This window comes from Notolepis coatsorum (assembly GCF_963971535.1).
Source record: "Notolepis coatsorum genome assembly, chromosome: 8".
NCBI lineage: Eukaryota > Metazoa > Chordata > Actinopteri > Aulopiformes > Paralepididae > Notolepis > Notolepis coatsorum.
The window spans coordinates 71,682,057-71,694,849 of NC_140172.1; the positions used below are offsets into that span (position 1 = coordinate 71,682,057).

Here is a 12,793-nt window from a genome sequence, read left to right on the forward strand (position 1 = left end):
CTTCACATCAAAAACGAAAAACGAACTATCAAAACGTACACGGCCCATTATTGACTCATTTTTTTCATTTGATTCTGATACCAAAATACGAAAAACAGGTCCGTATTTCAGTTTTTCCCCGTTTTTTCGATTTTGGTTTCAAACGGAAATAGGAAACACCTCGTATTTCCGTTTTTTTTCGTTTTTTCGTTTTTCCTTTTGAAACGAAAAACGAACTATCAAAACGTACACGGACCTAGGAGGATGTGAGGACGGCTGGTGTAAAGTATATACAGCGAGTGCGACCATTGGGTAAAGATAATAATAATAACATTATTTGCATAGCACCTTTCATACAGGGGATTGCAGTTCAAAGTGCTTTACATCAGTAAGAAATAAGACATAAAATCAGTGTAAAACAAGCAGCAAGAGCAAAGCATAAAGTGGGATAAAATAATGCAGATATATTAATCAAATCATATCAGAACCTCACGTTCCAATAGGCTTCTGTAATCTTACAAAACATAATAAACGAGTATGCACCCAGCGGATAGTGGGGAGTAGAGATAAAAGTAAAAATAAGTAAAATAATAGCAAGGGTAAAATGAGCAGAGATTAAATCACAGTTTTTCACATTAGGATCTAACATCTCAACAACCCCTTGTTTATGGTTTGATTCAGTTTTAGTAGAATAGAAAAGACATGAATGATGAAATTAGCACAAAGTGCAGACATACTATTAAAATCACCGTTTTTTACAGTGCAATAAAAAAAGATGGAAACTGATTAGTATTTCTCTACAGCAAAACTGTCCTCTTGGATTGGACATTAGGGAGCTCCATAGTCCTGAATCCTCTGTGTGCCTTGTCCTGTGTGATTGTGCCCTCTACTGGAATTCACTCATTAAAGCCTCTGATTGTGACCTTGATTCACATGCCGTTCCTCAAAGTGACATAGTAGGTTAACCCTTTCAAAGGGTAACCCTTTCACTGCTACAATACAGAAGGTTAAACCCTTTCACGGCCACACTACAGACTGTTAACTGTCTGTAGTGTGGTAGTGAAAGGGTTAACCTTCTGTAGTGTGGTATTGAAAGGGTTAAGTGAAGCACAAGTCCGTGGAGGTGCCCGTGGTTAAGAACATAGTGTTCTATATATATCTATGGTTAAGAAGTGCTCCTCTCCTGTTCAGACAACCTTTGACCTCTTAGTAAAACCGGGTCAACTCTACATGGACATTGGTTCTGGGTGAGACGTGACTACAACAGCTCAATGCCACCTGGAAAAGCCTGCAGTTCAAAAGCAGATCGATATACACGCAGCTATATAGAAACACTATGTCATTTTACATTTAGTATTGAAATCACATGAAGCTCTTCTCTCTTTACATGAATTTACTTTAGCAGAGATTTGTATTGTGTCTTCAGTTCTCCGCTGCAGGTATAAGCTGCTGATATTTTGTGAGGTAGAATTGTATTATATTTGTTGTAGTAAAATTGTAGTTTACATTCAGTAATTGGCAAAACTGTGGTATTCTGTAGCAATGAGAAATAATAACCTTTAATCTGTCCTACACATAGTAACCCATTATGTTTTCCAGTTCTCTCTAAGCTCCACCTCTTGTTCTAAATACAGGAAATAAACATCTGTGTCACCCGACCCTGAGATTCACCTGACTGCAGTAAAACATTCCAGACAAAACCCACAGCTCGTACTGAAGGAGCAGGACTAGCTTTAGACAAACAGAGGAAGGAATAGTGATCAAAACAGTGACTTCAACCAGCTGCTGACTGAATCAAAGTAAGTTTATAACAATCGTGATTGAAAGAGAACGTCAGGGAACAGTCCAGAGAAAGGAGTGTTACTGAGTGACAAAATGGCTTCCATGTTGTCTCATTGTGAAGAGGATCTGTCTTGTGCTGTTCTGTGTGCTGTGACATAAAGCAGGGGTGTAAAGTACTTGAGTAATTGTACTTCGTTACAATACACTACTACTGTTTTGGGGGATTTGCACTTATTAGGTTTGTATACGTGTACTTTTACTCAATTACATTTCAGAGAAAAAAAACATACTTTTTACTCCTTACATTTAAAATGTAGACCTACAAAGTACAAATCCTGCAGGTCCAACCATTTGAATTACATTTGTTTCTCTGGCCGAACTAATGTTAACGTTATTAATCCTGCGGCCGCACTTTATTTAAAAACAGCTAATCAAATCCCCATTATAGGAGCACATGAGTTATACCTTATTTCTATTGGCTTAGTTGGCTACACTGTTTAGGTCTACAGTTCAGAATACAATGGGACATAGCTGTATATTTAGGTTATTGTATTATATGAATGTTTGTTTATTTTTATAGAACCGGCTTATTTGTCATAATAGAACATTCTAGAACATTTGTGATGTCACAGTATGATGTGCAACTTGTTCCTGTTTGCGGACGACTCAGCCCTGCTGGTCTCTGACAAGAACAAGTTACAGGTTGAAAAAACCCTCAGCTCAGAACTAGGCAAAATCTGCATATGGCTCGCTGATAACAAACTATCATTACACATGGGCAAAACAGAGTCCATTCTCTTCGGTTCAAATAACAAACTCAGCAAGACCGACGGCTTCTCAGTTACAGTGGGTGACAATATTGTCACAAGGAAAGAAGATATTATACCTACCTGGGTTCCATCCTAGAGGCAAATCTTTCCTGTGACAAAATGGCATCCAATGTAATAAAAAAAGTCAACCAACAAACTCGGTTCTTGTACCGGATCTCCTCACTGGTAAACAAGAATACCCTGAAGACTCTAGCAGGAGCACTCATTCAAGGGTACTACGACTATGCTTGCACCTCATGGTACCAAAGCACCTCAAAGGCGCTAAAAACAAAATTACAAACATCTCAAAACAAACTGGTCAGACTACTGCTTGACCTTACTCCTAGAACCCACCTCACCCCTGCCCACTTTGACAACCTAGGATGGCTTAGAGTAGACGACAGAGTACAGCAACTTGCAATGGGCCTGGTCTACAAGATACACTACACGACCAAGGTACCCATGTACATGTCAAAATACTTCCCAAAGGTCAGTGAATACCACGATCACAACACCAGAGGGAGCTCCACAAATCATGTTAAACCCAGATTCGGCTCAAACAAGGGACTAAACACGTTTCGCAATTATGCCACATCAATGTGGAACGCCCTACCCAAAGCTGTAAAGGAATGTGAATCACTACCCACTTTCAAAAACACTCTCAAAAAACACCTAAGGGAGACTGCAACTCGAAACTGGCCCCTGTAAATGTCTGAACACAACCCCCTCCAATGTACAGTAAATTACCAAGTATGGTCTTGTCAATAATCCAATGTACAGTTTTGTTTGTACAGTTGTACAGTGTCGCCCACCCACCCCTCCTACCAAACCCCCCCCCCCCCCCCCCCACCCACCCAACCACCTCCAAATGTACAGTCCCCCCCCCACCCCCACCTACCCAATCCAATGTACAGTTTCTACGTCAAATGTATATACTCTTTTTTTCTGGACTCTTTTTGTATCACAAACAGTACTGTAATTGCAAATCTGATATGTCATAATAAATGTATAGATGTAGCAGTACTGTCTATCTGTATGTCATGTATGTCATATATGTTGCGATGAATTGAAAATGGGGGACCCTGATGTAAACAAGACGAAAGTCTTTCTCTGGTCTGCATCCCCTTAACAATTGTATGTATTGAGCTGTACTGTACCCATTCTGCAATCTGTTAATAAAGTTTTCAATCAATCAATCAATCAATGTCATAATCAAACATTCTAGAACATTTGTGATGTCACAGTATGATGTCATAATCAAACATTCTAGAACATTTGTGTATCTATATATATATATATTCAACAATTCTCTCAGAAGAGCTCATTGTGCATCTTGAAACAGTACTGAACAGATAGAATAATGGAAAATGAAACCCACCTATACTCATGCTGATTGGTCCTTGTGCAAGACTAGAAAGCGAGGATCTTTGATTAAACACCTGCTATCAGAAGAATAGACTTGTCAGAAAAAAACATTTGTACTTTTTAGTACATTTAAAAGTAGAAACTTTTTTACTTTTACTCAAGTGTGTTTTTAGCCTGATACTCTGACTTTTACTTGAGTACGATTTTGAGACGGTACCCATACTTTCACTTATAGTAAGTATAATTTCTGGGTACTTTTTACACCCCTGCTATAAAGATCCTGTTGTCCTGTCATGTAGCCACAGCTTCTGTAAAGTCTGTCTGCAAGAATACTGGAAAGAGAAAAAAGAAAAGAACTGTCCAGTTTGTAGGCGCTCTTCAACATTTGAACCTCCTTGCAACTTGGTTTTGCAGAACCCGTGTGAGGCCTTGATGGAAGGAAGCCAGAAAGTGTCAGCAGGCTCTGAGGTGCTCTGCAGTCTGCACAATGAGAAACTCAAGCTCTTCTGTCGGGATGATCAACAGCCCATCTGTGTGGTGTGTCAGACCTCCAAAAATCACAAGAACCACAACTGCTGCCCCATAGAGGAAGCTTCAGAGGAGCACAAGGTACAGCAACATCATTATTATACTACTATTCAATACTACTACTTATTACATGGCGTTTTAACATTCGCCGAAATGCTTGATTGTGATTGGTCAATAGCCCCTGACAGCGGTGAATTGATAACTCACCTCTGCCATGGGCAACGCGCAATAATCACCGGTGATTATTGCTTTTCGCAGCTGGAGCAATCAAGCCTACTGACACACACTGCATCAGTGCAATCAGACACACCTGCCGGCTGCCGGCGATAATAATAATCACTTTATTTGGGCTGACAGAGCCACAGAACAACTGCGTCTGCATTTGATCTCGTCTTGTCGATGGTGTAAAATGAATTAGGTATATTGTTAGTAAGTTAGCCATGTAATAAGAGGGATAATGTATAGCCTATACTCGGTCATTGTTGCAAAATAATTGACCTTCACTTCACTATGTTTAAAACACCTCGGCGAGGCGCCTCTGTGTTCTAAACTCCGTGTCGGTCAATTATTTTGCGACAATGACCTATACATTATCCCTTACTTATTCAACATGTGTCAAATCCAACTTATGATACATTACATTGGCTTCAAATAAAATGTATTAATCATGGTAGATCAAACTAAACTCTGGAGATGTACAATGTATCGGCACAGTGTTCAACATATTGGTTTGTTTGCTTGTTCATTTCTCTGTATGTCACTTCAAACACAAAGGAACACTTACGTGCTTATCCTTCAAAGTAAAAGCATATTCCTATTGAACAAAATGCTTCACTGCAGGAGGAGCTCCGGATTGCATTGAAGGCCTTAAAGGACAGGCTGAAGGCCTTTAAAGAAGTTAAACAAGAATGTGACCGAACAGCAGAACAACTACCGGTACATATAAACTTCAGTAGCAATGAAATAACAATAATAATTCAATTGTGAGAAGTTACATAATTGTAAATTTCTAGTCTATTGTGGGACAGAGGTAAATGTTTAACCCCATGTCTCCAGGTCCAGGCCCAGCACACAGAGAAGCAGATTGAGGAGGAGTTTAAGAAGCTTCACCAGTTTCTACAGGAGGAGGAGAAGGCCAGGGTAGCTGCAGTGAAGGAGGAAGCTGAGGGGCTGAGCAAGCGGATATCAACCATTTCAGACACAATCAGAGCCATAGAGGAGGAGCTGAGAGCTGAAGACGTCTAATTCCTGCAGGTCAGGACTGTTCTCTCCAAGTTCATATGGAATGACTGGCTGAGGATGTTTAGTATTGTTTAACTTAATCTGTCTTTACCTCCACAGAACTAAGCCCACAGCGACACTGACTCCTGAATGTTCTTCCAGAGCTCAGTACAACCTGCCAGATCCACAGCACTGATGGACGAAGCCAAACACCTGGGCGACCTGACCTTCAGAGTCTGGGAGAAGATGAAGGAGAGGGTCAAGTTCACTCCCGTCATTCTGCACCCAAATCCTGCAAACCCCAATTTCTCTCTGTCTGATGATCTGACCAGTGTGGGAGGTGGAGGTGGGAGACCAACCTTTCGGTTCGAGTTATCACCTGAGAGCTATGGGGGCCCTCGAAACTGCACGCCGCCGTAATTTCTTTTTACTTTTTTATTTTCTTTTTCCTGAAATTGCGGCCGTTTTCGAAGTCATATTTAGAGGAATATCTCATTAGGATTAGAGTCTAATACTAGTGAGTAAGGGCATCACACAACAGTCTAATCATTAGACTATTGTGTGATGTCATTATTCAGTCTAATTCTTAACCATCAATATTTGCTCATTTTCGTACTCACCTCTGATATATAATGCCATATTTACTTATTTGCATTTTGCATCTGATAAAATACAACAATTGAATTTGACAAATGAGATTTTTTTTTATCAAATCTTTTTTATTACATTTTTTCCACATGAAACAAGACACAACACAATACAATAATAATACATACAAAGACATCACAGGACAGTAACTTATTACAATAATGACAAGACAATAATTGAGACAGACTGTATAGTGACCATATGAGACAACATTTATTAACTTGAATGAACATTTATTTAACTCTGTCTGCACTTATAAATCAAACTAACCAAAAAAAAGGAAAATAAATAGTTGTATGGCACATTTATCAGGATACAGTAACATCGACGGATAGAACATAAAATCATAAATACTTGTATGAATCAAAATAAATAAATTAGTGCTGTCAGGCGATTAAAAATTTTTATCTAATTAATTACAGGATTTGTAATTAATTAATCGCATTTTAATCGCATAACCAATTTTTAGGCCTGATATTCTATATTCTATAATCATATTTCAAATTGCATGTGTCCGGATGGCAGAATTCAGTACTGTATCTACAAAACCTTCTGTTTAATCATTTGCTTAGATTTTTCAGGTCTGGTCAATTTTAGCATGGTGTTATTCACAGTCAAAGATTAAAACAATTTAATTGATATTCTCATTTGGTTCATTACAATTTACTCAAGCCTAGTAACAGACACAGTACTTCTGACACTGGGAATACATTCCCTGAGATCCATAGATGTCCCTAGAATCAGATGCCAAGAACATGCAAATAGACCATATTAAAAAAAAAATCTGTAAATGTGTATTCTTATGGAATGAATGAGTAAAAAAGAAATCTATATATATATTTTTTGTAATTAATTTTGAGTTAATTTTAATAACGCGATAATTTGCTGTGTAATTAATTAATCTAATTAACGCGATAAACTGACAGCCCTAAAATAAATGTTATAAACAAATGTGCACATGTATCAAGAACAGATTTTTTTTGCACTGAACAGAAGGATATTTCAGTAGCGGCATCTTCTTAGAACAACAACAAAAAGTATACTACTGCAGCATATATTAAAGTATATTTAGTTTTTAAGAATTGTAAAGGATAGGCAAAAATAAGCATGTGCTTCAGCCTATTCCTTTTTTCGGTCATTGAGTTTGGATTTTGTGTGTGAGCTTACTTTGAATATGAGCTGACCGCAATGCGGTCCACGTTTAGCCACATACTCATCCCCGCCGACATACCACAAAGCGCATTTGGGCAGTCCTTTGTGCCGGTGGCAATCAGGCTCCACAACCAAGCAGGGCCAGGACGGGCCAACTGCTGTGAACTGGAGGAGCTGGGTTGTGGACTGTAACAAATTAATTTAATTATTTAACAACACATTCATGATTGGACTTGTTTCTTTTCACCACTCTTTTTGAGCAATTTTTAGTCCTATTTTAGCTATTTTTATCCCTGTGTACTTGTCCATCTTGTTTTAACACATGTATGTTATGTATAAACTTTTTTAATTGCTGTTTTTAAATTGCTGTTACCTTAATCTCCCCTCTGGGATAAATAAAGGTTTTCAATTCAATTCAATACATTTGTGATTTTTTCTTTTCCTTTTGAAAGTCCACACGTGTGTTTTTGATTTATCTGTAAACAAAGACCGAAAATAAACTATTCATCATCATCATCATCATCATCATGTCACAAAATAAGCAGCAACATTAAACAACAGTAATAAAATGCATTCTTCAGTCTCAGTTCAGCTCTCTTGTCTTCCTCCGTTTCAATATATATTTTTGGGTGCAATTATTCCTTTAAGCCAGGTATGCCTACACTCTATTCACTGTATTATTTTACAGATTACGTTTGTTTTTCTACTTTAAGTGTAAATACCATAAAAATACAGTAAATAACCTTTGATACAAATATTAACCATTAAATAAAGGTTGTAATCTGTAAATTGATTTAATGAGAAATAATCTTTTTTTTACAGGATTATTCCATTGCTTAATTGTCTTGAATGTTAAATTACATGTAAAACACCTATACATCCTTTTATTGTATGTGAAAATAAGGCAACTTTCAGTTTTTTGCTGTTAAACTTTAAATGTAATGTTAAATAATGTTAAAAAATAAAATAATATAATTAAAAAACAGTAAAAACCTTCAGTTATTCTACAGGTAATTCTTTTTAAATACATGTATTTGCTTAATTGTGTTGAATGTTAAATTACATTGAATTGTATGTAAAAACACATAAGATACTCATAATTTTACTGTATGTGAAAATAAGGCAACTTTCAGTATTTAAAAAAATTATGATCAAACACCTTGAATAAAGTGACAGAACTTAAAGTTCAGCAGTGAAACACTGTTATTTCATAAGTTTTTCCTACATTTACGATGAAACACCTTCAATTAAGTGACAGAACTTAAAAGTTCAGCAGTGAAACACTGTTATTCTTCAGGTTTTCCCATAATTATTACAATCAAACTCCTTCAATTAAGTGACAGAACTTAAAGTTCAGCAGTTAAACACTGTTATTTTACAGGTTTTCCCATAATTATTACAATCAAACTCCTTCAATTAAGTGACAGAACTCAAAGTTTAGCAGTGAAACACTGTTATTTCACAAGTTTTTCCTACATTTACGATGAAACACCTTCAATTAAGTGACAGAACTTAAAGTTCAGCAGTGAAACACTGTTATTTTACAGGTTTTCCCATAATTATTACAATCAAACTCATTCAATTAAGTGACAGAACTCAAAGTTTAGCACTGAAACACTGTTATTTCACAAGTTTTTCCTACATTTACGATGAAACACCTTTAATTAAGTGACAACGAAAGGTTATCCTATAACCTAGTTATATGAATACTGGCTGAGCGTCTCGCTCTAGCCATAATGAGATATCTCTTATCTCCAGCACCTACTGTGCTCATGAACAAACAATTGCACTCTCATGCACGTGACCAGGCCACGCCCCCGCGCCCTACTATATGACGCCGGACATGGTCACACTCCCCCTTCCTCAGAAAAAGTTTCCAACACTGAAAACCCAACCAAGGGACCTCAGGGCGCTAAGAGCGAGACGCTCAGCCAGTATTCATATAACTAGGTTATAGGATAACCTTTCATTATATTATCATACTGGCCAATCGCGTCTCGCTCTAGCCATAATGAGATATGGGGCAGAGCAGACGCGTGGCCCGACAAGTGTACCCCCTGAGGGCCCGCAAGCCCTACTACCAGGGGGGAGGGGAGTCCCGTCCACCCGCCTGTCCTAACGAAGGGGGGAGGCAGTCAACTCCACCAAAGTGCGAAAAAGAGGGAAACAGAGACCCCCTAAAAATGCACAGTACAGGCGGGACCATGTGTGACACATCACCCCGTGGCACACACCCACACACCCCTGCTAACCCACCGACAGGCGGGACGCAGGGGAGGTCCCAGACCTCAGAACCGCCTGGGAGACAGAACCCCCAGTCATGTCCATGAGGTAAAACTTAACGAAGGGACCCGGGGAGGACCAGGAGGCCGCAGCACAGATGTCCTCCACCGAGGCCCCCCTAACAAGGCGGCAGAGGTGCGCCTTGACACCCCCAGGTGGGGCCAGTCCAGCCAACGTGTAGCAAAGGGCAATGCCCTCGCACAACCAATGTGACAGGCGCTGCTTGGACAGTTCCTTACCAGCGCGAGGGCCACCGTAACAAACAAAAAGTTGATTGGCAGCCCCGAGATCCCGAGTCCGACTGAGGTAAACCCCCAAAGCACGGACACGACACAACAGATGAAGGCTCGCCTCTAACCCACTAGCGTGAGGAGGCGGATGAAACGCCTGAATCACAATATCCCTGGAGTGAAAAGAGCTCCGGATATTCTTTGGCACAAAGACTGGATTAGGCCTCAGAGTCGCACCGCTATTGGCACGAATAGACAGGCACTCAGGCCGCACCGAGAGAGCACACAGCTCACCCACGCGCTTAGCGGAGGTGACGGCCAGCAGGAACGCAGTCTTGAAGACAGCTGCTCCAACGGCGCCTGCTCAAGAGGCTCAACGGGGCCTCAGACAACCGGCCGAGCACCAGTTGGAGGTCCCAACTCGGAGACAGAGAACATTCCACCGGCTTGAGACGCCGAGCGCCAAGCAGGAACGTCCCACGAGAGGGTGGCTGAACAACGTTCCGCCCCCACACTCGACCATACGCCACTCCCCAGCGTAAGCCGTGGTAGAGGACGGAGCGCGCGCATACCGGATAGCGTTAACCACAGAATAGTCAAGACGCATCCCCACCAGATTCACAGCAGCCAAGCCTAGATGCTGCCCCAGAACAGGAAGGCAGAACAGAGTTCCGCGTGCCTGAGAGAGGGCCCGTGGTGACCACGGAACAGGCCACGGCGGGGCCACACAGAGCTGAATCAGGGCCGGGGACCACACAGCTGAGCCCCGGCTCGGCACGACCAGGACCAAGTCCCGCGCTCCCGACGTACCCGCCCCAACAGCTGAGCTATCAGGTGTAAGGGGGGTAAAGCGTACAGAATCCCAGACGGCCACGGAATTGGTCCCAGACCTGCCCGACTATGTCTGGACGTAATCCCCACTCGTCAGGGTCAGGACCGCCCCGCGACATCACACCTGCACCCACATTCACCCTGCCGGGGATGTGGAGAGCCCTCAGGCAGAGCAGATGGAGAACGCCCATAGCCAGAACCCGACCGCCGCCCGGTGCAGACGGGGGGAGCGCACTCCACCCTGTCTGACAATATACGACGCTGACATCGTGTTGTCCGTCCTGACCAAAACATGCTTGCCCACCACAAGGTGGTCGAGCCGTTTGAGGACCAGAAGGACTGCCTTCAATCCCAACACATTGAATGTAGCGCAGACCGGGCAGCATGGCAGCTGCCCCCTACTGCGTTGGTCCGACACGTTCCCCCCCCATCCCGTGAGGGAGGCGTCGGTGAAGACCGTGACGTGTGACAGCCTGCTGCCTAAAGCAGTCCCGGCGCCATGGGCGGGCATTAGGGGGCCGGGCCCGCCCACTGAGTCAACTGTGCCCACCCTGGTAATTTTTTTTTTTTTTTAATCAAAGTCAACTATCCAAATCCTTAGTGGGGGACAGCCCTAGTGGGCACTGATGTCAACAACAACACTACTGAAGCTAGCACGGCACTCTATGAGAATTCGTTTTCTACCCTCAAGAACGTCTTTACCTCTCCGCCACCCTCGCTAGAGTCCAGCTCCACCCCAACCACGCTACTGGCCTTCTTGACCATCTTATCCAGCCTGTTTGTGTCCCCTGCTCTCAGTCCGCTGCCCCAGCAGGTCTGTTATATATATCCGTTCAGACTATTTTTGTATAAGTGAAAGTTCTTAAGATAGAGAGAAATTAGATTTTTCAATTGCCTCTCTGCTGTTTAGTTCAGCACCGTGGGCAGCGCCAAGCAAGCCACAGCGCCGCTGTCCCAGCTGAAACGTATAAAAGGGAACCTGTGTTGAAAAACCATTGTGCCCCCCCGAGAACATTTTATGCCCCCCCACTGATTTGTTTCTGCAGCCTGGTCTGGCCTAAGGGGACCCCGCAGGTGAGGGCACCAGACCCTCCCCAGAAGACGATGTCCCCCAGTACCTTCAGCCGCTTCCATATGTCTCACACCGGGTCCATTTCCATACTGGAAAAAACCACCTCTGCATCCTCCCCATGAAGAGGAGGCCAAGAGGGACCCCAGCAGCAGGCGCATCACGGACAGCGCCATAACCGTCCTAGGACGGAACCTCCCGAGCGCGCCGAGAACCCAATCACTCGCCGCCGCTCCGAGAGGGATGCCCATATAGACCTTGAGCTTAGAAAAAGCCCAAGTACTCCACCCGTTGACTGGGAAGAGGAGAACTCTACTTTCAGTCTACAGCAAAACCCAGGCTGGTGAGACACCACCCACCTGGTATGAGACCTGGCGATCTACCCTGACCGGCCAAGGAGCAGAACTTCGTCCAGGGCAGAATACACTTCGTAACCCCCGACCACGCAGAGGCCCCAGTGCGGTCTACACGCACTTGGTGAAGATGCGGGGAGCCAGAGAATAGCCGAATAGCCGAAGCTAAGCCCTGCAAAGGAAGCGTAGGTAAGCCCTAGGATGGAAGATCGGGATGCGAACACGCATCCTACAGGTCTATGGAGGAGAACCAGGCCCCCACCTGACAGCGTCTAACAGGTGGGAGACAGTCAAAATTCTGAACCTTCCATGGGACAGGTCCAGTATGGGTCTGACACCCCCCCCCCCCCCCCCCCCCCCCCCGATTTCTCGGGCACCAGAGAATACCGGGAGGAAACGCCACACATCGCGTCCTCCTTTGGGACCACGACGATGGCTTGCTTCGCCCACAGAGATTGGATCTCGTCGGCCAGAGCTGTCACTGCTGTTGACCCCGACAATAGGGTCTGTACCAAACCTGAAAACGGGTGGGGTTGTGTAAAC

The 12,793-nt window shown here is 42.9% G+C and overlaps 1 protein-coding gene across 1 annotated transcript; it reads left to right on the top strand.

Annotated features, from left to right (window-relative positions):
• The first annotated feature begins 1,613 nt into the window (after positions 1-1,613).
• On the top strand, positions 1,614-6,032 carry LOC311233032 (E3 ubiquitin-protein ligase TRIM17-like). The gene is made up of 5 exons (XM_084319887.1): positions 1,614-1,778; positions 4,350-4,544; positions 5,304-5,399; positions 5,520-5,717; positions 5,805-6,032. The coding sequence occupies exons 2-4, from the start codon at positions 4,368-4,370 to the stop codon at positions 5,706-5,708; spliced, it is 462 nt and encodes a 153-aa protein (XP_084176013.1). The 5' UTR covers positions 1,614-1,778; positions 4,350-4,367; the 3' UTR covers positions 5,709-5,717; positions 5,805-6,032.
• The last annotated feature ends 6,761 nt before the right edge of the window (positions 6,033-12,793 follow it).